Source organism: Geotrypetes seraphini, chromosome 4, assembly GCF_902459505.1.
Source record: "Geotrypetes seraphini chromosome 4, aGeoSer1.1, whole genome shotgun sequence".
NCBI lineage: Eukaryota > Metazoa > Chordata > Amphibia > Gymnophiona > Dermophiidae > Geotrypetes > Geotrypetes seraphini.
In genome coordinates this window covers 198,554,709-198,581,158 of record NC_047087.1, presented here as the reverse complement: position 1 = coordinate 198,581,158, position 26,450 = coordinate 198,554,709, and the positions used below count along the sequence as shown (strand labels likewise).

The 26,450-nt window shown below is 44.5% G+C and overlaps 1 protein-coding gene across 4 annotated transcripts in view; it reads left to right on the top strand.

The window, feature by feature from the left end:
* The window catches only part of SLC29A3 (solute carrier family 29 member 3), a 73,116-nt gene that overhangs the window by 17,257 nt on the left and 29,409 nt on the right, over nt 1-26,450 (top strand). For all 4 annotated transcript variants that reach the window (XM_033943581.1, XM_033943584.1, XM_033943582.1 and 1 more), the window contains exon 2: nt 8,236-8,528. In XM_033943581.1, the coding sequence (XP_033799472.1) occupies nt 8,236-8,528 (293 nt within the window). The remainder of the gene's footprint in view (nt 1-8,235; nt 8,529-26,450) is intronic.

The window sequence follows — 26,450 nt, the reverse complement described above, 5'->3', positions numbered from 1 at the left end:
TGCACAAAAAACCCGGATCAAAATCTTCGAGTAACTCTTTTACTATTTGGGTCTTATTTCGGACAGATCTAGCGTTACAATAGAGTGTAGGGACTGGGGTGAGAGAGTCAGAGGTAAGGTTGGGTAGGTTTGCTGGGGGAACAGGCTTTAAGGAGGTGAGGTTTTTTGAAATGCTTTTTGAAATGGTGGGTTCTGGTGAGTACTAGCATGGGGATTCTGAGGCCAGGGCAGATGTTGTTAGTGAATGTAGTATCGGGAGAGTTTAGGTGCTGTTTATGGAATTTCCCTCTATGTGAATGCATCATTGAAAAGGAAAGTCTTAAGATTTGAAAATCTAGGGATGTTGGCAATCTTAAAGATGTGGAAAGAGAGTTCCATAGCTGAGGGCTATGTACAAAGAAAATCGTTTGTCGGATGTGTTCATGGACCATGATATGGTATGAAGGGATAACAAGTTGATTATGATTTACTGATATAAGAGCTCTGACAGGCATGTAGGGGGTAAGGTGTCCAGCAAGATAAGAAGATTTTCCTGATAAAAGAACTTTGAATATTAGTAGAAGAGTTTTGTATGTGATTCAGTGTGGTAAGAGGTGCCAGTAGGTTTTTTGGTTGTTGTTTTTTTTCAGCAGAGGGGTAATATGATTAAACTTGGATGAGGAGTGGATCCAATGGAAAGCAGTATTTTGGATTAATTGTAGTCCTGCGTATGTCTTTTTGACATAATCCGGCGTAAAGAGAATTGCAATAGTTGATTTGTTGGATGATTAAGGAATATATGAGGATATTTAAAGCAGAGGAGAAGAGAAGTGAGTGTATAGACCTAATCATATGTAGTTTGTAAAAGAAACGTCTTACAACTTGGCTAATTTGTGTATTGAAGCTAAGTTTGGAGTCTAAAATAACCCCAAGAACATGAACTGAAGTGACAATGGGGACAAGCAAGTAGTAGAACTGGTGAAGGCAGAACAGTCACCTTGCAGAGAAAATATAATGACCTTCGATTTATCAGGATTTAATTTTAATTTATGGTGAGTGAGCCAATCAGTAGCTGGGATGAGATTTTTAATGAGCATTGTAATTTCTTCAGAACAAAAATATATAAAATCTAAATTGTCTAAATTGGTAGCCACCTACAAAAAAAAGGCACTGGCCAAGTGTCAATCATATTTAGAAGCCATTTAAAAAAGTGTGGCTAATGGCGCCTATCACAAAACTTAGGAGCCGATAACATAGGCCAGAGTTTTACTGGCCTACGTTACAAACGTTGAAGTTCTTTTGAGAATCGCGCCTAGCGGCACCTAAGACTTTGACTTTGACCTTAGGTGCCATTAGGGGCCTTGCTGTAGACTCAATTTTTTACACCTAGTTTTTTAACGAGTTTTTAATTGGTTTTTAACAGAGCGATCAATTACTGTGCCTATTAAATCAATTACGTTAGGTGGCAGTACAAGGCTTACTGTTACCTAACTTAGGTGCTGTTTACAGAATCAGGTACTTAGGGCCAGATTATATAAGCAGCACCAAACATTGCCGCTCTATCAAGAAAACAGTATCATTTATAGAATTACGCCTAGAGGCACCTTAGCAGACTTAGGTGTCGCTAGAACTCCTAGACATAGGCAGTGCTCCATTAGGCCAGCTCGTCACTCACCTAATGCCGAATGTCTAACAACACCTAAGACTAATGTAGACTTCCCCAGTTAGTGTATTTGGACCTCTGGAGCAGTTTGCTTAATATTTTGGTCTTAAATTGATTAACATTTGATGGACGCTTGGGGAAGAGCAAATGTGCGTGAAGGATAAATTCCTGTTTATAAAAGTAGCCTGTATTTATGGGATTGGGTTTAAGGATAAGTTAGATGCACATCTCTTATGAGAAGCTTAGAATGATATGGGGACTAAAACTATGCCAGGGTACACCTGTCAGGGCCTCTGCATGTGCGGATCGCCGGACTTGATGGACCTAGGGTCTGTTCCGGAGATGGCACTTCTTATGTTCTTATGTACTCTTAAAACTGGTGTCATCTAGGGTGGTCTATAGTTCAGTTGAATACCTTCACTTTCCCAACTGAATTCCTTTCACGTGCAGAATGAGTTGTCCAATACCCTATCCATTGTACTTGGCTCAGATATATGGCTCAGATAAATAAGCAATTCCACCTAGATATTTCTCCATATATGTGGGGTGCACACTCCACTTTTTGTTTTAAGAGCTATCGTCTTGTTAGAATGACATTCCTGCAAAGGAAACACTTGATCATTTTTGCACCTTTTGCTTTGTTAAATTCTTTGTTTTGGTGCTGTTAACTTGAGTAGATGTTTAATAGCATTCACTCCTTTATCCCAGGACAAGCAGGCAGCATATTCTTGACTGATGGGTGACGGCACCGACGGAGCCCCGGTACGGACACTTTTAGAGTGATTGCACTCTAAGAACTTGGAAAGTTCTAAAGACCGCACCGCGCATGCGCGAGTGCCTTCCCGCCCGACCCCGACGCGCGGTCCCTCAGTTTCTTAGTTTCCGCGGAGCTAAGAAGTCGCATTTTCAACGGCTGTTGAAAAATTTTTTCATTCGCCTTCCCGCTCGCGTAAACTTTTTCGGGTTCTTTTTGCCCTTCCATTTTTCTTTCTTTAAAAAAAAAAAAAAAAAATTTTCTCTTGTTTTGTCGAGTTTTCTTGATTTGACCCGGCGGGGCCTACTGCCATTATCGAGGCCTCGGCCTTCGATTTGGCAGAAGCCGTTTTTCCGTTCATGCCCCCTCAGCCCGGGTTCAAGAAGTGCCAGCGGTGTGCACGGCCTATTTCCCTAACAGACCCGCACAACTGGTGCCTTCAGTGTCTGGGTCCGGAACATCAGGCCTCTACCTGCACCCGCTGTGCCACTTTGAAAAAGCGGACTCTCAAAAATCGAGAGATACAGCAGAGACTGCTTTTCGGCACCGACATGTCCGACCCCACGTCTTCGGCGCCGGTCTCGGTACCTGTTTCGTCGGCACCCACCTCATCGACGCCACGCGATACCGCGTCGACGTCGCAACATGCAGGTAAGCCGGCTAAGAAGCCTTCCCCGCTGGAACGTCCTCCGGTCTCCATTGCAGAGAGTCCAATCCTGCCGACCGTGAGGCGCCAGCGGAAGCGCTCCGCCCCTATTGAGGTGAGTCCCTCGACATCGGGCTCCTCATCTCCGGGGCGTCGAGCGGCACCGCAGGTACCGCAGAAGAAAAAAGCGGTACCGGTGCCCTCCCTTGATGATCGCATTGCGGCCATCTTGCAGGTACAGCTGAAGGAACAGCTCAAACAACTCCTTCCAGCTCTCCTGACACCGAGCCCTCCGGTATCGGTCCCCACTGAGCAACCGGTACCGATCGTGGAACAGTCCGTATTGTCACCATCCACTCCTTCGGTACCGGTACACTTGGCCTCATCGGCATCGATGCCTGTCCTCGCACCGGAGCCCAGGTCTCATCACCAATCGGTACAGACATCGGCTCCGGTGCGACCGATAACATCGCCCGGTACCGCGTCGGTGAGGTCGGGTAAGTCGGTACAGAAGTCCCGACACCGAGAACCATCCACCCCTGAGTCTCGGGACCGTGGTCCCCATGTTCGAGACCCTGATCTGTGGGGCGACTCTGAAGAACCTCTTCAGTCAGAAGGTGAGTGTTCATCAGAGGAAGACGAGCCTGTTCTGCAGGATATTTCCACCAAACCTGATTCCACCTCTTTCTCTTCTTTTTTAAGAGATATGTGTGAATCTCTTTCCATTCCTTTGGAGGCTGAGTCTAAAAAGTCCAAAGCTTTTTTGGATCTCTTGATTTTGACCAGCCTCCAAAGGAATTCTTGAAACTCCCTTTACATGACATCCTGAGGGAGACCTTTTACAAGAATCTGGAGACTCCTCTTACTATCCCGGGAGCTCCTCGCAAATTGGATTCCCTTTATAAAGTAATCCCCATTCCTGGTTTTGATAAACCACAGCTCTCTCATGAGTCTCTTCTTGTAGAATCCACCCTCAAGAAGTCCTTGGGAGCTAGTGTCTATGCCTCTGTCCCTCCTGGCAGAGAGGGTAAAGCCATGGACAAATTCGGTAAGCGACTTTACCAGAATGCGATGCTTGCTAATCGTTCTGGTAACTATGCTTTTCATTTTTCGTTTTATTTAAAGCATCTCCTTACCACCATGGCTTCCTTTGAGCAGTATCTTCCTGTGGGGAATCGAGAAGCTTTCCATCAGTGCTCTTCAGCTCTTTTCCAGCTCAGAAAATTCATGGTAAGGTCTATATATGACACTTTTGAGCTTACCTCTAGAGCAACAGCCATATCTGTAGCCATGCGCCGTTTGGCTTGGCTCAGAGTCTCTGAGCTTGATGTTAATCATCAAGACCGGTTGGCTAATGCCCCATGTTTAGGGGATGAGCTGTTCGGAGATTCTATGGACTCAACGACCCAGAAGCTCTCGGCTCATGAAACCCGCTGGGATACCCTTCTTAAGACCAAGAAGAAACCTCCACCTTCACGGCCATTCAGACAGCAAACGGCCTATCAGCGGCGTTTTGTGGCTCGCCCCTTACAGCCTTCCACTCAGCAACCTAGGAGGCAGCGTCAACAGCAACGGCAAACACCTAGGCCTCAGCAGCAACAACCAGCTAAGCCGCCTCCTCCACAAAAATCGACTCAGCCCTTTTGACTTGATCCTCGAGGGCATAGCCAGCGTTCAACCATCTCCTCTCCTCCCTCAACCGATAGGAGGACGTCTGTCTTTCTTTCTCAGCCGGTGGGAAGTTATCACTTCGGACCAGTGGGTCCTCAACATCATCCGCCACGGCTACTCTCTCAACTTTCACACCCTTCCGGGCCAAAGTCTACCAAAAGAGTCTGCTTTGCACACTCCTCAATCTGCCCTCCTTTGTCAGGAGGTTCAGTCCCTCCTGCTTCTGAACGCCATAGAGGAAGTTCCTCTGGACCAAAGAGGGCAAGGATTCTACTCCCGGTATTTTCTAGTTCCCAAGAAAACAGGAGACCTCAGACCAATTCTAGATCTGCGAGATCTCAACAAATGTTTGGTCAAAGAAAAATTCAAGATGCTATCTCTAGCTACGCTTTATCCTCTCCTCGATCACAACGACTGGCTATGCTCTCTCGATCTCAAAGAGGCCTACACTCACATTCCAATTCATCCGGCCTCCAGACAGTACCTTCGCTTCATGATCAATCACTGTCATTACCAATACAGAGTGCTCCCCTTCGGTCTTGCCTCCTCTCCAAGAGTGTTTACAAAATGTCTGGTAGTGGTGGCAGCATTTCTGCGCTCCCACCACCTTCAGGTTTTTCCCTACCTGGACGATTGGTTAATCAAGGCCATTTCATCTCAGACTGTTCTTCTGGCCACCAACCAGACCATCTTTTTTCTTCAACTACTGGGGTTCGAAATCAACATACCCAAGTCTCACCTTCTTCCTACGCGGAGACTTCAGTTCATTGGAGCGATACTGGACACGGTCCAGATGAGAGCCTTCTTGCCGGACAATCGTCTTTACAACCTCCAATCGCTCTGTCAGCAGGTGCTGTCCCAGCACTCCATTTCTGCAAAGCAGATGATGATTCTCTTGGGTCACATGGCCTCCACAGTTCATGTCACACCCCTGGCACGGCTTCACCTGCGCACTCCTCAATGGACCCTGGCTCTCCAGTGGTCTCAAGCGACAGACTCTTGCTCACGACACATATCTGTGACATCGTCTCTTCGTCAGTCTCTGCAATGGTGGTTGATATCCTCAAATCTCTCCAGGGGCCTTCTATTCCATCTGCCTCCTCATCATCTGATCATCACCACCGACGCCTCCCCTTATGCTTGGGGAGCACATCTGAACGAGTTCCAAACCCAGGGCCTTTGGACTCCTCAGGAAAAGAAGCATCACATCAATTTCCTGGAACTCAGGGCAATGTTCTATGCCCTCAAGGCCTTCCAACACCTTCTATTTCCTCAAGTCCTTCTACTTTGCACAGACAACCAGGTGGCTATGTACTACATCAACAAGCAAGGGGGAACGGGCTCTCGCCTCTTGTGCCAAGAAGCCCAGAAAATCTGGTCTTGGGCATCCTCGCGCCGCTTATTCCTGAAAGCGATTTATATTCAGGGAGAACAGAACTTCTTAGCGGACAAGCTCAGCAGAGTTCTCCAACCCCACGAATGGACTCTCGACCCATCGACTCTTCAGTCCATCTTTGCACAATGGGGCACTCCTCAGGTGGACCTTTTTGCAGCTCCTCACAATCATCAGTTGCCCCAATTCTGCTCCAGACTTTACTCTCCTCACCGTCTGGCAGCGGATGCGTTTCTTCTGGATTGGTCCAATCTGTTCCTTTATGCTTTCCCTCCTCTGCCTCTCATGCTTCGGACCTTGTTCAAACTAAAGAGGGAACGGGCCACCATGATCCTGATTGCTCCACGGTGGCCCAGACAACATTGGTTCTCCCTTCTACTTCAACTCAGTTCCAGGGATCCATTTCTACTTCCACTGTTTCCATCTCTGCTTACACAGGATCAGGAAACCCTCCTCCATCCCAACCTGCAGTCTCTACACCTGACAGCTTGGTATCTCTCGGGCTGACTTCAACTGATCTTTTGCTATCTCAGTCTGTTCGCTCCATCCTGGACGCCTCCAGGAAACCAGCCACTCTACAATGTTACCATCAAAAGTGGACGAGGTTTTCTTCTTGGTGTCTCCTTCATCATCATGACCCCAAGTCACTTGCAGTGGAACACCTATTGGATTATCTGCTTTCTCTGTCTACTTCTGGTCTCAAGTCTACTTCCATCAGAGTTCATCTCAGTGCCATTACGGCCTTTCATGAGCCGGTCCAAGGGAAACTCCTTTCAGCTCATCCCCTGGTCTCCAGATTCATGCGAGGTCTTTTCAATCTGAAACCACCTCTCAAACCACCTCCGGTGATCTGGGATCTGAACGTGGTTCTCTCCGCCTTGATGAAGCCTCCATTTGAACCCCTGGCTACTACCTCTTTCAAATTTCTCACTTGGAAGGTACTTTTTCTTATTGCTCTCACCTCTGCCAGGAGGGTCAGTGAGCTCCATGCACTAGTTTCTGATCCACCTTTCACTGTTTTTCACCACGACAAGGTGGTGCTACGTACACATCCAAAGTTTCTCCCTAAGGTTGTTTCTGAGTTCCATCTCAACCAATCTATTGTACTACCTGTTTTTTTCCCTAAACCTCACTCCCATTCCGGGGAACAGGCTCTTCATACTTTGGACTGTAAGCGGGCTTTAGCTTACTATTTAGACCGTACTAAGCCCCACAGATCATCTCCCCAACTCTTTCTGTCCTTTGATCAGAATAAATTGGGACGTCCTGTGTCTAAGCGCACGCTATCTAATTGGCTTGCGGCTTGCATTTCATTCTGCTATGCTCAGTCGGGACTGACACTAGAGGGTTCCGTCACGGCCCATAGAGTAAGAGCTATGGCAGCATCGGTAGCTTTCCTCCGTTCCACGCCGATTGAGGAAATCTGCAAAGCTGCTACGTGGTCCTCAGTCCATACTTTTACATCTCATTATTGTCTGGATGCGTTCTCCAGACGGGATGGACATTTCGGCCAATCTGTTTTACAAAATTTGTTTTCCTAATGGCCAACCTTCCCTCCATCCCTCTTTTAGTTAGCTTGAAGGTCACCCATCAGTCAAGAATATGCTGCCTGCTTGTCCTGGGATAAAGCACAGTTACTTACCGTAACAGGTGTTATCCAGGGACAGCAGGCAGATATTCTTGCATCCCACCCACCTCCCCGGGTTGGCTTCTTAGCTGGCTTATCTTAACTGAGGGACCGCGCGTCGGGGTCGGGCGGGAAGGCACTCGCGCATGCGCGGTGCGGTCTCTAGAACTTTCCAAGTTCTTAGAGTGCAATCACTCTAAAAGTGTCCGTACCGGGGCTCCGTCGGTGCCGTCACCCATCAGTCAAGAATATCTGCCTGCTGTCCCTGGATAACACCTGTTACGGTAAGTAACTGTGCTTTCTGGAATTGATTGCCATTCCAATCTTGGTGTACTTGGCTTCTATTCCTGTCTGCTCTTTGCTTCATAGTTGGAAGAACACTTGTTTATTGTACTGATTTGTTGTTGTTTTGCTCTAATTCCTCAAGATTAGACTCCAACCACTTTTTAACTCTTCAAATCCTTCAATTTTATAATTTATCTCTTTTTTTTTTTTCTTGCAGTGGCTATTGAACCAGAAGAATTTCTTCAGGGCAGTACAAATTGTATCTATAAATCAAGTGATTCTGAGAGAGAAGAGCAGGAGCTTATACCTGGAAGGCACCCACAAAATCATTTCTTTCAGTATAAACCAGAGGATCGTTTCAATAGCATCTACATCATATTCTTTTTCCTGGGAATTGGCTCCAGCCTACCTTGGAATTTTTTTTCCACAGCAAAACAGTACTGGATGTATAAGCTCAGGAATTGTTCTAATGATCTACCATCACAGGATCTAGAAACGTCTGACCTCAGTGTGAGTACAGATGCTTCTGTTTCTAAAGAACAGTCTTAAGTGGCCTTTTTGAAAGTGACTGATTTTACAACTCTTTATAGGTCTTCATTGAAGAAAGAGGTGATATTCTTTAACTAGGGTTCTCAACCCTGTCCTTGTGGCACACCCAGCCAGTCAGGTTGCCAAGATATCCTCAGTTCTGGGCAAGGAACGTACATAATCTTTATTATATAAAAATATAATAAAAAACAAGAAAATTCTAAAACAAACATTATAAAAAAAACAAAACACACACACACAAAATATAAATGACCTTGTTGCCTTAAAGAGGGGCCCAAAGCAAGTTACATATAAAAAATACTAAGTGGTTTACATCACTGAACAAGTAAAATATTGAACAACAAATGCAGGCCTTCAACCTCTTTATTTTACTGGAGAAAGAGTGAGGTGGTGCCTCATGATTAAGGGATTCTTTTTACTAAGTTGTGTTATATGCTAATGCACACCTAATAATAATAATAATAACAACTTTATTTTGTATACCGCCATACCCAGAGAGTTCTAGGCGGTTCACAGCAATTAATTAAGATTACAGACAATGAAAAAACATTGGAATTAACATTTTTTGGAGTGTACAGGTCTTTGGAGTTGACAGGAGTATACAAGAGTATACAATAGGAAGGTAAAAATTTATTTACAGGAAAAAAAACGGTCATTGAAGTTAATTGGTTTGGTGGGTACAATAAGAGGGGAAGGTGGAGGTTCACGTGGATTGAGGGGAGTTGAAGAGGTGAGGGGTGTGTTAGGGGCTCTGTTCGTGGAATAAGTGAGTTTTGAGTTTTTTTCTGAAGTCGAGGTAGGAGGGGGCGTCAAGTACAATTTGGGCAAGCCATGAGTTTAGTTTGGCTGCCTGGAAGGAGAAGGTTTTGTCGAGGAACCTTTTGAGGTGACATAATTTTAGGGAGGGGAAGGCAAACAGATGGATTCTGCAAGAGTTCTTATTGTTGTGATTTAGCTTGAAGTGAGGGTTGAGGTAGCTTGGGGATAGACCAAATACAGTTTTGTAGCAGAGGCATGCGAACTTGAATAGGACTCTGGATTCAAATGGCAGCCAGTGCAGTTTATGGTAGAAAGGGGTGATATGTTCCCGTTTGTTGAAGCCAAATATAAGGCGGACGGCGGTGTTCTGAATCAGTTTTAGTCTCCTGGTGGTTTTCTTCGTGGAGCCTAGATAAATGATGTTGCAATAATCCAGGATGCTGAGAATGGAGGATTATACTAATAGGCGGAATGAGTTGTCATCGAAGTAATTTTTTATGGTGCGGTGTTTCCAGAGCACTGAGAAGCTTTTTCTGACGGTAAGATCAGTGTGTTTCTCAAGGGATAGGTGTTTGTCTAAGGCAGGGGTGTCGAAGTCGGTCCTCGAGGGCCGCAATCCAGTCGGGTTTTCAAGATTTCCCCAATGAATATGCATGAGATCTATGTGCATGCACTGCTTTCAATGCATATTCATTGGGGAAATTCTGAAAACCCGACTGGATTGCGGCCCTTGAGGACCGACTTCGACACCTGTGGTCTAAGGTGACTCCCAGTATTTTTAGGGTTTGTTCTAGCATACTGAGGGATGCGCTCAGGTGTCTGGCAGTATGTGCCAATTTAATGCACACTAATCCATGTACTGAAAAATGTTGGGGGTTTTCAGGGGAGGGGAAAAGGAGATGGTATTCCTTTGGTAATCACTTAGCACAGCTATATTACCACATGAACCCATATCGCCTGCAAAATGCGTGGTGGTAAGTGCTCATACAGTAATTTTTTTTTAATGGCTACATGCTAATGGCAACATTAGCACATGGTCTTTAATACAAAAATGGAAAATCAGACATTTTATGGCTGAGACAAAAATGGCCTTAGCGCGCAGGGCACGTAAATGCCACTTTTGTCACAGCTTAGTAAATGGACTCCTAAGTAAAATAACAAACTATTATAATCAAATACTAAAAAGCAAATGCAAAAACAAAATAAATTCCAAGATATAAAAATTACTATAAGAACATAAGATTTGCCGCTGCTGGGTCAGACCAGTGGTCCATCGTGCCCAGCAGTCCGCTCACGCGGTGGCCCTTAGGTCAAAGACCAGTGCCCTATTTGAGTCTAGCCTTACTTGCGTATGTTCTGTTCCAATAGGCACTTATCCAACCTTGTCTTGAATCCATGAAGGGTGCTTTCCCTTATAACAGCCTCCAGGAGAGCGTTCCAGACCTCCACCACTTTCTGGGTGAAGAAGAACTTCCTTACGTTTGTATGGAATCTTTTCCCTTCTAACTTTAGCGAGTGCCCTCTCGTTCTCTTCACCTTGGAGAGGGTGAACAATCTCTCTGTCTCTACTAAGTCAATTCCCTTCAATGTCTTGAATGTTACGATCATGTCCCCTCTCAGTCTTCTCTTTTCAAGGGAGAAGAGGCCCAGTTTCTCTAGCCTCTTGTTGTACAGCAACTCCCCCAGGCCCTTAACCAATTTTGTCGCTCTTCTATGGACCCGTTCAAGTAGTACTATGTCCTTTTTCATGTAACAGCTAATAGTCCTCTATCAGGTCCTGGCAAATTTTCTTTGGATTTAGGAGCTAGCAGCTGAAACTTTTTCCAACTTCCCTGCTACTGCTGCCATTGTCCGTTGTCTCCTCTGAAGTGAGGATTGGTGGAAAAGGGAATCTCTTCTGAGGCCTGATTTCCTAAGACTGTTTGTTTTTTATACTTTGTCGAAGGGAAAAAGTTTAATACATCAGGCCTTAATGCACTGCAGACCTGCATGGGTGTTCATGAACTATGCAACTCGGATCAATGCAGTCATGCAATGCTGAGAGGAGGAAGTTCCTTTTCCCACAGTGGTTGCAGCAGAGGCCACAGACTTCCCCCCACCCTTTTTTTTTTTTTTTAATAGGATTTTTGGGCCCAAGTGCCAAATTTGTAATCACATGTCAATCTGTGCCTGGTATTTGTTTAACCCTGTTGTATCCTAAAAAGCTCCCAATTATTTCTAAAAGGATGATCCTTTAAGTTTGTTATATTAGTTTTAATTGAGCCATGATGATATTAGAGAGTAGGGTCTCTAGCCTTAGTAAGGTGTTGGTCATGCGATTAAGTGGGCTGGATGAGCAAATATTGTCTCAGACTAGATTCTTTCTTGTCAGCACTTGGATTGAGTTGTGCCTCAAGGACATTGGTGAGGGTACAGGAATTATTGTTGTTGCCAGTGTCATTGCTGGATGAATATCTATGTGAGAGAAATTCTATTCAGTTACTATTAATGGACTATTTACTAATAAGTATACAGTCTTCCCTGAAATTTCTTTTTCAAAATCTTGAGCTGTTACTTTAGTTCCAAGTTAAGATTTGATGTTCAGATTTCTTCAGTTACTAGACCCTGGGGATTTTTGCCCTGTCAGAACTGTGCACTAAAAGCTCACTCCTAAATTCTGATTTATTGCAGTTTTCTCATTTCTTGACTATGTGAACATTCTGCTTAGTGGGTTTAAACACACAGTGGTGCAGCTTCTACATTGGGACATTAAATTTGAACATGTTAGTCCTCTGTTGGTGACACAGCTATAGGAAATAGCTGTGTCACCAACAGAGATCAGCTATAGGATCCCTTTTCAAATATTACCTCTTGCCCATGGAGTCTTATTTTTGGACCTCACCTTTTATGTCTCTAATCACCACCTCTTTCCTGTACGATCCTTTAGACCACAGGTGTCAAAGTCGGAACTCGAGGGCCAGAATCCAGTCGGGTTTTCAGGATTTCCCCAATGAATCTGCATGAGATCTATTTGCATGCACTGCTTTCAATGCATATTCATTGGGGAAATCCAGAAAACCCGACTGGATTCCGGCCCTCGAGGAGGGACTTTGACACCCCTGCTTTAGACCAACAAATTCATAAGGTTTGGACAAGTTCCTGGAGGAAAAATCCATAGTCTGCTATTGAGGTAGACATAGGGGAAGCCACTGCTTGCCTTGGGATCAGTAACATGGACTGTTGTTGCACTTGGATTTCTGACAGGTATTTGTGACTTGGATTGGCCACTGTGAAAACAGGATACTGAGCTAGATGGCCCATTGATCTGACCCTGTATGGCTATTATGTTCTAAAGTGAGAATCTTATGTCACTTGCTTTCTCTTAACATTTTTTTTTTTCTACGATATCTCTCTGGAACTTCTTTTTCCTTATCTGTGAACAGAATCTTCATACTTGTAAATTTAAGAAGGACCTTAAAACCCTATGCCAGTGTCACTCAAACTTTTTTAGCTCTGGCACACTAAACGGAGCAAATGTTTTTTGTGGCACATTATAACTGAAATTATAAAATTACAAAACCAACAAAAAATTAAATTTGAGAGTTATTTATTTAAAGTTCTTTCAGCTATGTGTGGGTAATCATAACAACAGTGAAACTAAAGTAGATAGAATAGAATTGCTAATTAATGCGATGGATGTGCTTGTTTTTGAGTGAAAATTAACTCAAAATGTGGCTCGATAGTCGACAAGCAAACTCACATTTCATCATCCACCATCTGCAGTCGTTCCTTTTTTTCGATTTAATTTCTGTCGGAGCTGAAAATCCAAGTTCTCAAAGATAGGAAGATCCAAACAGTAACAAAGCCTTGGTTGCTTTGTTGCTCAAGTAGTTTATATCTTATAGTCTGCCTTTGACAAGGCAGATTAAAACCTTACATACACAATACAGAACATATAAAATTAACAAAATAGTCATCAACTATTGCATAAAAAATAAAAATACTTGCTGTTAGTTTTCAAGGACCAATCATGTCAAAAAATGATGCTTGTCTGGACGGTTTTATCCTTACGCACACAGACACTCATAACATTGACAGACTTGCATACATGTCATTTATTCTAGTGTATACTTTTGAAGGGAATTTTTAAAATGAAAGTGAAATTCTGGAATCTTTTCGGGGCACACCCGGAAGCTCACAGTTTGATAGACACTGACCTATTTTTTACTAGGAGTCTTGGAAATGTGCTGGGCCTGGGATGTTGATGGGCTCTTTTTTTTTCTGCACTTTATCTAGACCTTAAACCTTAAACATTTTGTCTCTGTTTTTGTTCATATCTTGTAAGTCTGTAAGCTGCTTTGAAGTACCCATAGAAAGGGTGTTTTAGCAAACTTAAACTAAATGCTGATGCATTCTTTGTGGAGCTGCCTCTATGCCTAAGACCTGTGATAAATGGCCTTGACAGTCTTGGGAAGGAGATGGCTTCTAAGTCACTTTTAGCAAAATTACCTTTTCCAAGAATATCTTGAAAAGCTAGTTAAAGGGAATCTAAATATAAGAGGACAAACCTAGGCAGCTCTATAGGCTAGGCCAGGGGTCTGCAACCTTTAAGACATAAAGAGCCACTTGGACCCGTTTTCGAAAAGAAAAAAAAACTTGGAGCCGCAAAACCATTATAAAACAAATCTAACACTGCGTATATTGTTTCTTATCTTAATGCTATATACAGGATCATGCAGTTAGCTGCTCTCAATGCTCATAGGCTCCCTGCGCTAAAAAACGATATTGCGGTTTAGTAAAAGGGAGCCATAGTGCAAAATATAGACAGCAGATATAAATTCTCAAAACAGACACATTTTGATCACTAAATTGAAAATAAAATCATTTTTCCTACCTTTGCTGTTTGGTGATTTCATGAGTCTCTGACTGTGCATCCAATCTTTCTTCCTTTCTTTCAGCCTCCTGTATGTTTCATCTCCTCCAGACCTCATTCTCTCCCCCAACTTTTTCTTTCTGTCTCCCTGTCTGCCCCCTTTCTTTTTCCGTGCCCTCCCCCAAGCCACTCGGTTTGCTGCCACCGCCATCGGGGAATAGCCCCCAAGCCACCGCCGTCCCAAGCTTTCCCTGCAGAAGCGTCGCGCTGACCAGCATTCCGCTCCCTGACGTCAATTCTGATGTAGGAGAGGAAGTTCCGGGCCAACAAGGCATTTCTCCTCATTCCATCCAGCCTGAGCCCCATCTCTCCTTGATCCAGCATTTCCCTTCTGTGTTTGTCAGAATTACCATTCTACCTATTTTCCAGCATCACCCTTCTTTATGTCCATCTCACTATATCTTCCTTTCTTTCAGCCTCCTGTATGTTTCCTCTCCTCCAGACCTCATTCTCTCCCCCAACTTTTTCTTTCTGCCTCCCCTGGCCCACGGGACTCCCACGGGGATGCCCCCCTGACCCACGGGACTCCCACGGGGACGCCCCCTGGCCCACGGGACTCCCATGGGGATGAAAACAGCCTATCTAAATTCTGGCGATGCAGGCATGCAGCTTACAAGTCCGGCGTCGCAGCGGGAAATAGCCATGCTGAGCAGTGAGCTCAGCACGTACACAGATGAAAGCCTTGCTTGCTGATTGGTACGGCGGGGCGGGGCCGCCGGACCAATCAGCAAGCAAGGCTTTCATCTGTGTACGTGCTGAGCTCACTGCTCAGCATGGCTATTTCCCGCCGCGACGCCGGACTTGTAAGCTGCATGCCTGCGTGACACACTACCGGAGCCGCGGCAAAGGTGGAAAAGAGCCGCATGCGGCTCTGGAGCCACGGGTTGCCGACCCCCGGGCTAGGCAAATCTAATTTATCTTTCTTTCAGCGTTCCCACATAAACAAAAACAAGCCTTCTTTCCCTCTGTGTGGAGATTTCAAGAAAGAAATATGTAAATGAATGGGAGAATTGTAGTTTAAGTCCCTGTTTCTTAAATCTCATTCTACAAGGACGCAATCTATTTCGTTTGCGGAGATGTACACTGTTTCTGCGGATGAAATTTGTAGGATTGCCACATTGTCCATGTTTAATACATTTTCAAAGCATTATCATCTGGATGTGGCAGCTAGGGTGGAAGCTTCCTTTGGAACTTGTTCTTGCTGAAGGGATTTTGCATTCCCTTCCAGCTTGAAGACTGCTTTTGTATATGTCACAGGTATGGACTGATCCTTTGGAAGTGATAGGGAAAGAAAAAATTAGTTCTTATCTGATTATTTTCTTTCATTTAGTCCAGTGGTTCCCAAACCTGTCCTAGAGGACCCCCAGGCCAGTCGGGTTTTCAAGATAGCCCTAATGAATATGCATGACAGAGATTTGCATATAATGGAGATGCCAGGAATGCAGATCTGTTCCATGCATATTCATTAGGGCTATCTTGAAAACCCAACTGGCCTGGGGGTCCTTCAGGACAGGTTTGGGAGCCACTGATTTAGTCCCAAAGGATCACTCAAGCTCTACCTTTCTCATCACTTTCTTCTGTGACTTATTATGATTTTTGTTGTTTCTTAGGCACAAGGTTTGTGGTGTGTGTTCTTCATAAGAACATAAGCAATGCCTCTGCTGGGTCAGACCTGAGGTCCATCCTGCCCAGCAGTCCGCTCACGCGGCGGCCCAACAGGTCCAGGACCTGAGCAGTAATCCTCTATTTATACCCTTCTATTCCCTTTTCCAGCAGAAAAATGTCCAATCCTCTCTTAAATCCCAGTACTGTATTCTGCCCTATAACGTCCTCTGGAAGCGCATTCCAAGTGTCCACCACACATTGGGTAAAGAAGAACTTCCTGGCATTTGTATTGAATCTGTCCCCTTTCAACTTTTCCGAATGGCCTCTTGTTCTTTTATTTTTTGAAAGTTTGAAGAATCTATCCCTCTCTACTCTCTCTATGCCCCTCATGATCTTATAAGTCTCTATCATATCCCCTCTAAGTCTCCTCTTCTCCAGGGAAAAGAGACCCAGTTTCTCCAATCTCTCAGCGTATGAAAGGTTTTCCATCCCTTTTATCAGACGTGTCGCTCTTCTCTGAACTCTCTCGAGTAACGCCATATCCTTCTTAAGGTATGGCGACCAAAACTGGACACAGTATTCCAGATGTGGGCGCACCATCGCCCGATACAGCGGCAGGATAACTTCTTTCGTCCTGGCTGTAATACCCTTCTTGATTATACCTAGCATTCTATTCGCTCTCTTAGCGGCCGCTGTGCACTGTGCAGTCGGCTTCATTGACCTGTCCATCATTACCCCCAAGTCCCTCTCTTGGGTACTCTCATTCAATGACATCCCTCCCATCGTATAGTTGTACCTCGGGTTTCTGCTTCCCACATGCAATACTTTACATTTCTCAACGTTGAACTTCATTTGCCATTTTGTCGCCCATTCTCCTAGTTTGTTCAAGTCCCTTTGCAATTCCTCACAGTCCTCTTTAGTCCGAGCTTCCCTAAATAGTTTGGTGTCATCTGCAAATTTTATTATCTCACACTTCGTCCCTGTTTCTAGATCATTTATGAATATATTAAATAACAGCACCACTCGTGACCCTCCTCCAGTCAGAGTAGTGTCCCTTCAACCCTACCCTTTGTTTCCTACCTGCCAACCAGTTTCTGATCCATCTATGTACGTCTCCGTCCACCCCATGGTTCTTCAGTTTCCGGAGTAATCGTTCATGGGGCACCTTGTCAAAGGCTTTTTGGAAATCACATCTGCCCTCGGTACCGGTAGGATCTCTGAGAACGCTATCTTCTGGGTCCTCATCTTCAGCTTCATTCCCAGGATCTTGAACTGTTCTATCAGCGTGCTCCTTCTGTAGTCTCTCCTGCTGACATCATTCGTCCCGATGTGGATCATCACTGCGGTCTCTTCCGTCTCCGCTCCTTCCAGGATCTTCCCAATTTTGTCCACGATGTCCTTGGTTCTTGCTCCTGGGAGGCAGGTCACCAGTCGATCCTCTCTCCCTCCTGCTATGTGGCTGTCCACATGCCTTAGGATCGAATCTCCCACTAGGATTGCTGACTTTCCCTTGTTCAATTTTCGCTTCGGTCTCAGGTCAATGTCCCCGGTGTGCTTCGCTCTTTCTTCTTCTGGGCATCGATTAGCCAATTTCTCTCCCTCTTGTGGTGTTCCTCTGTGGGTGTCTTCTTTGGGGTCATCTGCTTCTTGTTCTCCCTTCCGTGTTGGTGTTGGTATATCTTCATCTTTCATCTGAAGTTTATCCTCTTCCACCCTCCTCCTGTATGCCTCTTCAATGAAATTCTCGAGTTCTCTGACTTCCTCTTCGATGTGTCTCTCACTCATGAAGTCTTCAGCTGTCTTGACTGGGTCCTCCATGGTGTAGAGTTCTTCTAGCTCCTGTATCTTGTCCTCTAGTCGCTTGACTTCCTTCTTCAAGCTTTTCAGCTCCTGGCACCGACCGCATACATATGACTGTCTCCCCGAGGGGAGGTAGTCATACATATGACAGTCCGTGCAGAACACTGGAAAGCTCATCTTCTGGTTCCCCTCTGCTTCCATTGTCATTCCTGCTTAAAGATAACAGTTAAGATTACGTGTTTCTTCTATGCCTGCTTCCTGCCTTCTTCCTGTGTGTGCAGCCTTTGCTATACCTTACCTTACTTATGCTTATGTGTTTGTTCCTCCTGTGCCTGCTTTCCTCAGTACCTGCTTCCTGTCTTCTTCTTGTGTGTGCTGCCGTTGTAATACCTTCTTCTTGTGTGTGCTGCCTTCTTCCTGTGTGTTCTGCCTTTACTCTACCTTCTTCTTGTGTGTGCTACCTGTGTTCTACCTTTGTCTTGTGTGCTGCCTTTGCTCTAGCTTTCTTACTGTTGCTTGTTTGTGTTTGTTCCTTCTGCGCCCGCTTCTTCCTTACCTTTCAGTCCTTTCTTGATGTTCTTGGTGTAGTAACTTGGCCCTTCTTGAGGCCCTTCGCAAAGGCGCTCTCGCTAAGGCGAGCGCCTTTGCCACGCGCCTTCGCCGGGCGCCGAACGGCTGGGCGCCGTTGGCTCCTCCCCTTTCAAGGGGGAGTCCGGCGTAGCCTCTGACGCGGTGGGGTTGGGCGGAGCGAACTCTCGCCGCTTCCCCGAGCCTTCTGTTTCTGTCTCGCCGCTTCCCCTGCTGTGTTCGGCCCGACGCTGCTCCTCTCTTCGGCCGGAACACAGAGAACCCTGGCGCTGGTCTTCTCCTCTCCTCTGCCGCGTGGTAAAAATTTACGGAAGAGCCATGAGTTCTAATTCTTTCTGTTAACTTCCTATCGCTTGGCTATCTAAATACTGAAGGAAACCTAGTGCATAGCAACACTATATGGCAAATTTTAAATTAGTCTCCATCTCCACCAGCTGGTAGATGGGCACAACCCACAAGTATGGACTGATCCTTTGGGACGAAAGGAAAGAAAATTATCTAGAAAGAACTAATTTTTCCTTTATCATCCAGAATAGGAGCAAGAATCACAATGACTCTTTTTTTGGACCCATCCAAAAAACTAAGGATCAAGCCACTTTAGGTCGCGGATTTCTGTGGTAAAAGCTTCAACACTCATAGGAATGCTATGAGCATCAGAGCTTTTACCGCAGCGGCCAGTGATAAAAAAAAAACCTAGAGTGGGTTGATAAAAGGGGGCCTAACTTTTTGAGCATTTCAAAAAGCTTCTACTAAAGGCCAAATATTCTAAATAGGTACCAGTGAAAAATCTATATTGGGTGGAAATCGCCAAGTAGAAACCCAGACCTTCAGGGGTGAATTGTGCAGCATTGGCCAAGGAATCCAACCCATTTGAATGAAATGTGGGGTTTTGTTGGGTTTATATTTACTTAACCTTGACTTTTACATTTTTATATAGTTTGGCTTTCTTGGTGAGAGGTTTAGCATATTTGAAATGTGATTTACTTGGCTTTTGTTTTCCATTTCAGTAGGGCAATACTTTCCTCTCAAATGATCCAAAATAATGTAATTTGTCCTACTTCTTTAATTAATATGTTTCTATTTATATACCGCTTTTATATTACACAATATAAATATCAAAGGTAATGTGCAAAAATTTTCAATTATTAAAGCCATAAATATATAGTATATGTAAACTTCATTGATATATGCACATATTTCTTACATAGAAGCACCAAACATTAATAAAGAAAATCATAGCAGCCCTCCCCCCAAAAAAAAAAGTGTTTAATGGCTACTTCACAGAGGCAGTAATGTAAATATTTTTGACAGTATCTTGTATATAATGTATGTACCTTCAGAACAGGAAAAGAAAAATATGCATATAATAGAAATGCATAACAAAAGCATAATGAATTATTTATAAACTCAGAATAGGAATAACCATTGCATTCCACTGGGCAATGTTCCCTCTAAGCCAGGAAAGCAGATGTTCAAGTCATATGTTCTGAGCAGTAGTTGGTTTGGGCTGAGATGGTACATGGTGGGGTGCAAAGACAAGCAATTTTTGGAAAATATGCTAAATTATCTCCCCCCCCCTTTTTACGAAGCCGCGTTAGACTTTTTTATCACCGGCCGAAGTGGTATTAGCTCCGATGCCCAAAGGAATTCTGTGAGTGCTGGATCTAATAACGCTGCGGCTGGTGATAAAAAAAAGCCTAATGCAGCTTCGTAAAAGGTGTGTGGGGGGGGAAGGGGTATATTTTTAAAAATTCGGAAGTTAAATTATTTCTATTGAATTGGAAAGAAAATATAAAGCTGTAAATAAAATATATTTGCTTAGCAACGGCAGCAGATGAATCCAGAGACTAGTGGGATAGCACACATCTACCATCAGGTGGATATAGAGAAACTGATTAACAGGTAGTCCTATTGGCAGGCACTCTTCCTATATCTTTAGTATGCTCTATCTCCCAGCATGTTATGGTCGCTATTCGACTAGCTCCTGGATTCTGGCTGTTACTGGAACCTTATTTTCTCCTGTTGAGGTTTTCTCTTCAGTGAGATACCAGCAATATTTCTCCTGTTGAGATTTTCTCTTCAGTGAGACAGGGGTGTCCGGCTAAACGGTGCCGGCTTTAGGGGTTACACCTGGGCCCCCCCAGGTCCCTGCCTCACCCTCTCTCCTATGATAGAGGGTCTGACTTAGTCCCTATTTTTCTTCTTTCCCTTAATTAAAAAAAAGGGGACTCCACAGTTTCTACATTGCATTTCTGCCCTCATAGTGCTGAGCAACAGGCTTTTACCGGCATCTACCTACACTTATGAGCCCTGACAACAGTTTGTGAGTATGCAGCTTTTGGTTTGCGGGGGATTTCGTCATGGGTGTGTGTTTGTTCGGGATATTTTGGAGTCCTGTGTGGTGGTAATTTTATTTAGCCCGCTGTGACTTTTAGGGCTATAGTGGTTGTGCAACTATGTTTGAGTATGGGTACCTTCAACCTATTTTTAGCACGGGAATTTGCAATTACTCGAGGCCCTCCGGGTGTGAGATTGGGCCAAGTAGTCAGAGTGGCTAGGCTTTTGCCGGATTTTTACATGGTGCTTTTGGCGGCAACTCTAAGTTTGTGTAAGAATGGCATCGGGGGAGCTGGGCCTTTTCTGCTCGCAGACGGCATGCATGTGTGTTTTGTTTTGTATGGGCAGTGGTTTCACATTGGCTCCATAGGAGTTTTCCCGCTGGCGGAAGTCATGCACGAGTGTGTTCTCTTCTACTAGCGATGCAGATCCGCAGCAGTCACGGTTTTTTTCCCGGAGATGGATTTATTTTCTTTGTGCTGCGGCTCCTGTGTGCTCGGAGACAACACCATTGCCAAGATTGGGACAGGGTTTGCTGATACCGCTCCAGGTGGGGTAACTACATTGGTGTCTCCGCGGTTTGTTTTCCTGCACAGTTTAAGAGGGACCCTTTATAATCTGCCTTGGGGCGTTTGTTGAAGGGTGATTGCTTCTGTACTCTGCTGCCCAGGCTTATTAGGCATCTCTGCAGTGTGGCATGCGGCTGGTTGCGCTTGAGATTTGAGTGGAGGTTTTCAGGTTGGCTAAGCAAGATAACTTGGTAGAACTTCTACTCTTTTTTTATGCCTCTACGGCGCTGCCGGTGTCTGGTAACGCTATAGTAATAATTGCTGCCTGAATGCAACAGTATCTAGGGGAGTCATGGCTCTTCGCTTTTTCATATTGGCAACACTGTCTTTATATAAATCTAGGGTGCCAGGACCTACAGGTTCAGGGCTTATCACGCCAGATTCTACGGTAGCCAAGGATTGCAAACCCTATGTGGCTGTTGGCTTCATCCTTGGAGTTATTTTTAGGAGTGCAAATCTTGTCTTCTATCCGTCAAAGTGCAGATCATTTTCAAATGGGCCGGCGTATTCAGCTCCCAGATTAGGCCAAGTGCGCCTTCCCTTTAAGTGCAGTGGGTTCTTGGAGAAGTTTGCATGAAGTTAATACTGGATTTTAGGGTTTCTGGATAACAGAGATTCCCGCACCTTACTCCTCACCTTCAGGGTTCTGGTTTGAATGTTCTCACCTTCAGGGTTCTGGTTTCCACATTGTACTAAATTTCTTGTTACATCACAACACTGGATTTTTTGCAGGAAAGTTACTTCTTTCTGAGCTTGCGACTATTATCCTGTCCGTTCACCGACATTCTGTGTTTCACTCTGAACAGGAGGGCTTGATCTCCGTGCTTTCAGCATTCTCACAAAGACAGAGCCACAATGATGGAAGGTCAGGTGCCTGTCGACATTTTTCGAGGTGATTGCAACTTTGAATCTTCTTCTCCCGTTTCCACTTCTTTCTTGGGGTCGCCATGTATTCCGCTTCCATATGGTTGTGTCGCTGTGAGACTCACAGCGACACCCTCTATGTGTTCCTGGAACTCGCGGTAGTAGTTTCAGTTCTTTCAATACTCAGGGACGTTGTTCCAATCATTTCCTAGTTCCCCGCAACAGACTGGGGCATGATTTCTTGTGGGTCACTTAGTTTCTCAGACTTGGATTTTTCCAGCCTGGTTATTTTCTCTATCACAACCGGATGATTTCTTTCTTCTTTCTTCTTTCTTTGGCTGTGCTTCTTCACATTTGCTGAGAGCTCTCTTGTCCTGTACCATTTATTGGGCTATCTGCGATGTTCCTCATCTTGGAGATCGGGAATTCTCTATATTCTTTCTTGGACGACTACTTGATTCGGACGTCTTCAGCCAGGTCAATTGATCGTACTCATTCAGGCGATTTCTTTTCTTCATTATTTGGAGATGCATTTTCATATTTTCAAGAGCTCTCTTATCCTGCACATAGGAGAGGACTGTGCTTCTTCCCAGAGACTGGGGTGACAGATTACAGTCTCAGGTTTCCCTTCTTCAGCTACCAAGAACAAGAGTATGGGATTCTGTACAGGTTCTAGGATCTGTGACCCCCCTGGGAACTTTGGCTTCCTTTTCCAGGTGATTGCTACGACAGTTGCTTTTATTCCAGTGGTTCCCGGTATTTCAAGGCTCCGGTTGTGGTATCTCGTGAGCTCTTCAAGCATCGCTCAATATGATTTGGTGGTTCCGCAAGCTTGATTTTTTCAAAGGCATGCCTCAGTCTTTGCTGGACTGGCTCCAAGTCACCAAACTTCCCAGGCTGTCGGGTTAGAGGGCTCAGTGCCTTCGATCCTCAGCGCACAGAATCTGGTATTAAGCAGAGACTCAGTCCTTGTTCATTCTTCTGGACTGTAGCATGGTCAGGCTGCCGTTTCAGGAATTTCTGACCATTCTTCTGGAATGATGATGATGGTATTTTTGGCCGGTGTTCTTACGGTGGTATGTCTCTACAGCCTAGAAAATACCTGATGTCCTCTGTTGGCGAGTAAAGAAATGGTTCTACTTCGATGAGTGGAACCTCCTCTTCCTCTTCTGTCATCGCATAGTTTTCCAGGACAGGAAAAGGGTTTAGCTGGCCTTTCTCACCTCAACATCTGAGCAGGGACCATTGATTGTATGTTAAAATGTACAGCGATGCGTACACCTTTCGGAGCTTTAGAGATGATTAATAGTAGTAGTAGTAGAGTCTTCTACATCCTGGAACTTGGGAACTATTCGCTCAGGCGTTCCAGCTCTTTGTATAAAGGTTGGATCTCCTAGAACTAGACCTCATGGCCTCGTCTCGAAATTCACAGATTCCTGGTTTCTTCAGCAGCCGCAGGGAGTGGCCGCAAGGGGTAGCAGCATTGCTTCTTTCTCACCTCTGGTTACTATTTTTTTTTTATTTTTAGTGTTTTCCCCGGGCAGATGATTGGATGGGTTTGCCATCTCATGCTCGCTTTCAGGGCTAAGTATTTAGAGAATCTCCGGATTGGCTGCACCATCCTTGCTATGCGGATATGATGAGGCTTTCAAAGGCCAATCTGTTGAGATTCCCGGTGTCTCCGGATTTACTCACCTAAGGTCCAATCAACATGGATATTCGTCCTACTTTGGTATTATGACCTCGTTTTTGGTGAGTCATGGCTGACGTGTGAGGGTTATGCGAAGCAGGTTCTTTCTTCTCCCCTCCAGGCGATACAAACGTCGTCTTCTGTGGCTTATGCTCCCATTTGGGGGGGGGCTTTTCCTTTCTAGGGTACTTCTCAACATTGGCTTTTTTCCAGGCTTCTATGTTTTATGTTCTTTCTTTTTTGGGCTTAGTGTTTCATTCCCTTCAGCTTGAAGTGACAATCTTGGCTTGTTGCATAACCTAGGTATCTTGCTCTTCGCTTACTTCTATGCTTCATGAGGTTCAGTTCCTAATCGGTGTACAGTATAGTCGTACACCTCTTAAGAAGCCCTGTCTGGAGTGCAGTCGTCAGGTACTTCGCGGTTTACGGACGGCTCCGTTTCAAACTTGTCTTTTGCGGCTCTAAAAGGCTGTGACTTTGAGCACGGTATTTCTTGTGGCCATGGCTTCAGCTCGGCAGTTTTCTGGGTTGCAGGCCTTGTAAGGAGGGGATTCTTATTTCTGATTTCAAACTTCTGGGGTGTCAGTTCGGTCAGTACCACTTTTCTTCTAAGGTGGTGTCCTCCTTTCTTTTCTGCCGCTATCACTTTTCCTTTCTTCTTCCGGGGAGGAGAAATGGGGAGGCGAGCTTTTCTTCATTGTGTTTCTTACAGGTGTGTAGCGTTCGTCACCATCAGTAGGTTTTGGTTGTTTAGATCACTTCTTTGTTTTCTTCATGGGAAGTTACAAACCTATGGCGGCATCTGATGCCTCCATCGCTCACAGGGCCAGGAGGACATTCTTTATGCTTTCTTGATGGCAGGGAAGCGGTTGGCGGAAGAACTTCATGACCATTCTGCCAGAGCGATGGCTCCTTGAACTCAGTCCAGAGGTTTTTTCCTTAAAGGAGATTGTTATGCAGTTACTTGGTCTTCCAACCTTATAGGTTCTCTATGCCTTCCAGGTTAGCCGTGGTTGTGCATGTGGGGGCTGCGTTTGGTGTTTTGGTTATTGCGGAGGCGGCGTTTACTTCCCACCCTGATTGAGGATTGCTTTGCTACATCCCACTAGTCTCTGGATTCATCTGCTGCCGTTGCTAAGGAAGAAAAAGTTATGTTCTTACCTGTTAATTTTCTTTCCTTTAGACGCAGCAGATGAATCCAGAGTACCACTCTTTCTGGATGTTTAGGTCGGTTTCTGTTCCGAGATTTGGGAAGTTTTCTTAGGGTTGGTGGTTGTGTTCAGTATGGTTATCTTTGAAAGGTGTTATGGGAAAGAAGTTTTTCCATACTAAGGATGTTACTGGTTCCGGATGCTTGGGCAAGGAGCGATACTGAAGATACAGGAAGAGTGCCTGCCAATAGGACTACCTGTTAATCAGTTTCTCTATCTTCACCTGCTGGTAGATGTGTGCTATCCCACTAGTCTCTGGATTCATCTGCTGCGTCTAAAGGAAAGAAAATTAACAGGTAAGAACATAATTTTTCCTTATACACAAATACATATTAAAACAATATTAAAAAGTAGCAAATACAGTGATGTGAAAAAGTTTTAACCCCCTCCTCTCTATTTGATTTCCCCTATTATTGCAATATGCCACACTGCACTACAACTATAAAATAATTTACTTAGCAATGTTTTTACTAGGCAGCCAAAGGGCCACTAGGCTCAGCTCTACTAGGTTTGCTGATTATCAAACATGGTTAGAGCAGCCAACTGACAACTAGGGAAGCCAGGGCTCAAATGCGACTAATGTTGCTTGAGATCTTAACCCTCCATTGCCTCAGGTACAAAACTTAAACTTTATAAGTCCTCTAGGGACATGAAAAATACCTACTGTACTTGAATGTAACTTGAGCCATTACTGAAAAAGATATGACCTAAATCCAAAATCTAATACCAGGTATAGTATGAACTTAAATAATACAAAACACTACAAATGTCACTCAGGACCTACAGAGCAATTCCGACATATCATAATAGCAGTAACTTCCATAACTCACAGAAGCACCTACATAGGAAAACACTGTACTAAAAACACTGCATGACCACTAGAACATCAACAAACCTATTGTAAAACCAAACAAACTAGATTAAAACCTGTTTTAATCTAGTTTGTTTGGTTTTACAATAGGTTTGTTGATGTTCTAGTGGTCATGCAGTGTTTTTAGTTCAGTGTTTTCCTATATAGGTGCTTCTGTGAGTTATGGAAGTTACTGCTATTATGACATGGTTTTCTGTTAGCAATGACTGCATGATTGATCTCCCATCTTTGTCTCTTCACCACACCATTTTCCCTTTCTCTCCCTTTTCATCAGTATCTCCTATTATCCCAGGACAAGCAGGCAGCATATTCTCACAGATGGGTGATGTCATCCATGGAGCACAGTACGGACAGTGCAAAAGTGTACTGCCACTTTACGTTCAAATAGTTTTTATTATGAAGCACAATTCAAACTTTTATAAAACATCTCTTAAAGTCTGATTTTATGTACTTTACCAATTTTACAATTCATTGGGATGGCTTTAGGGATCTGGCCAATGAAGCCTTAGGCTACTCCCAGTGTATCCCAGAATGCACTGGGAAGGAGACCTAAGACTCCAGTTGTCCCAGGTGCCTAAGGTCCCTCCAATTGGGGCTCACTCTTCAAGACCGCCTTTTAAATTCCCCTTGTATGGGATACAAACTTTTCAGTGATCACATTGAAAAAACTATGCTGA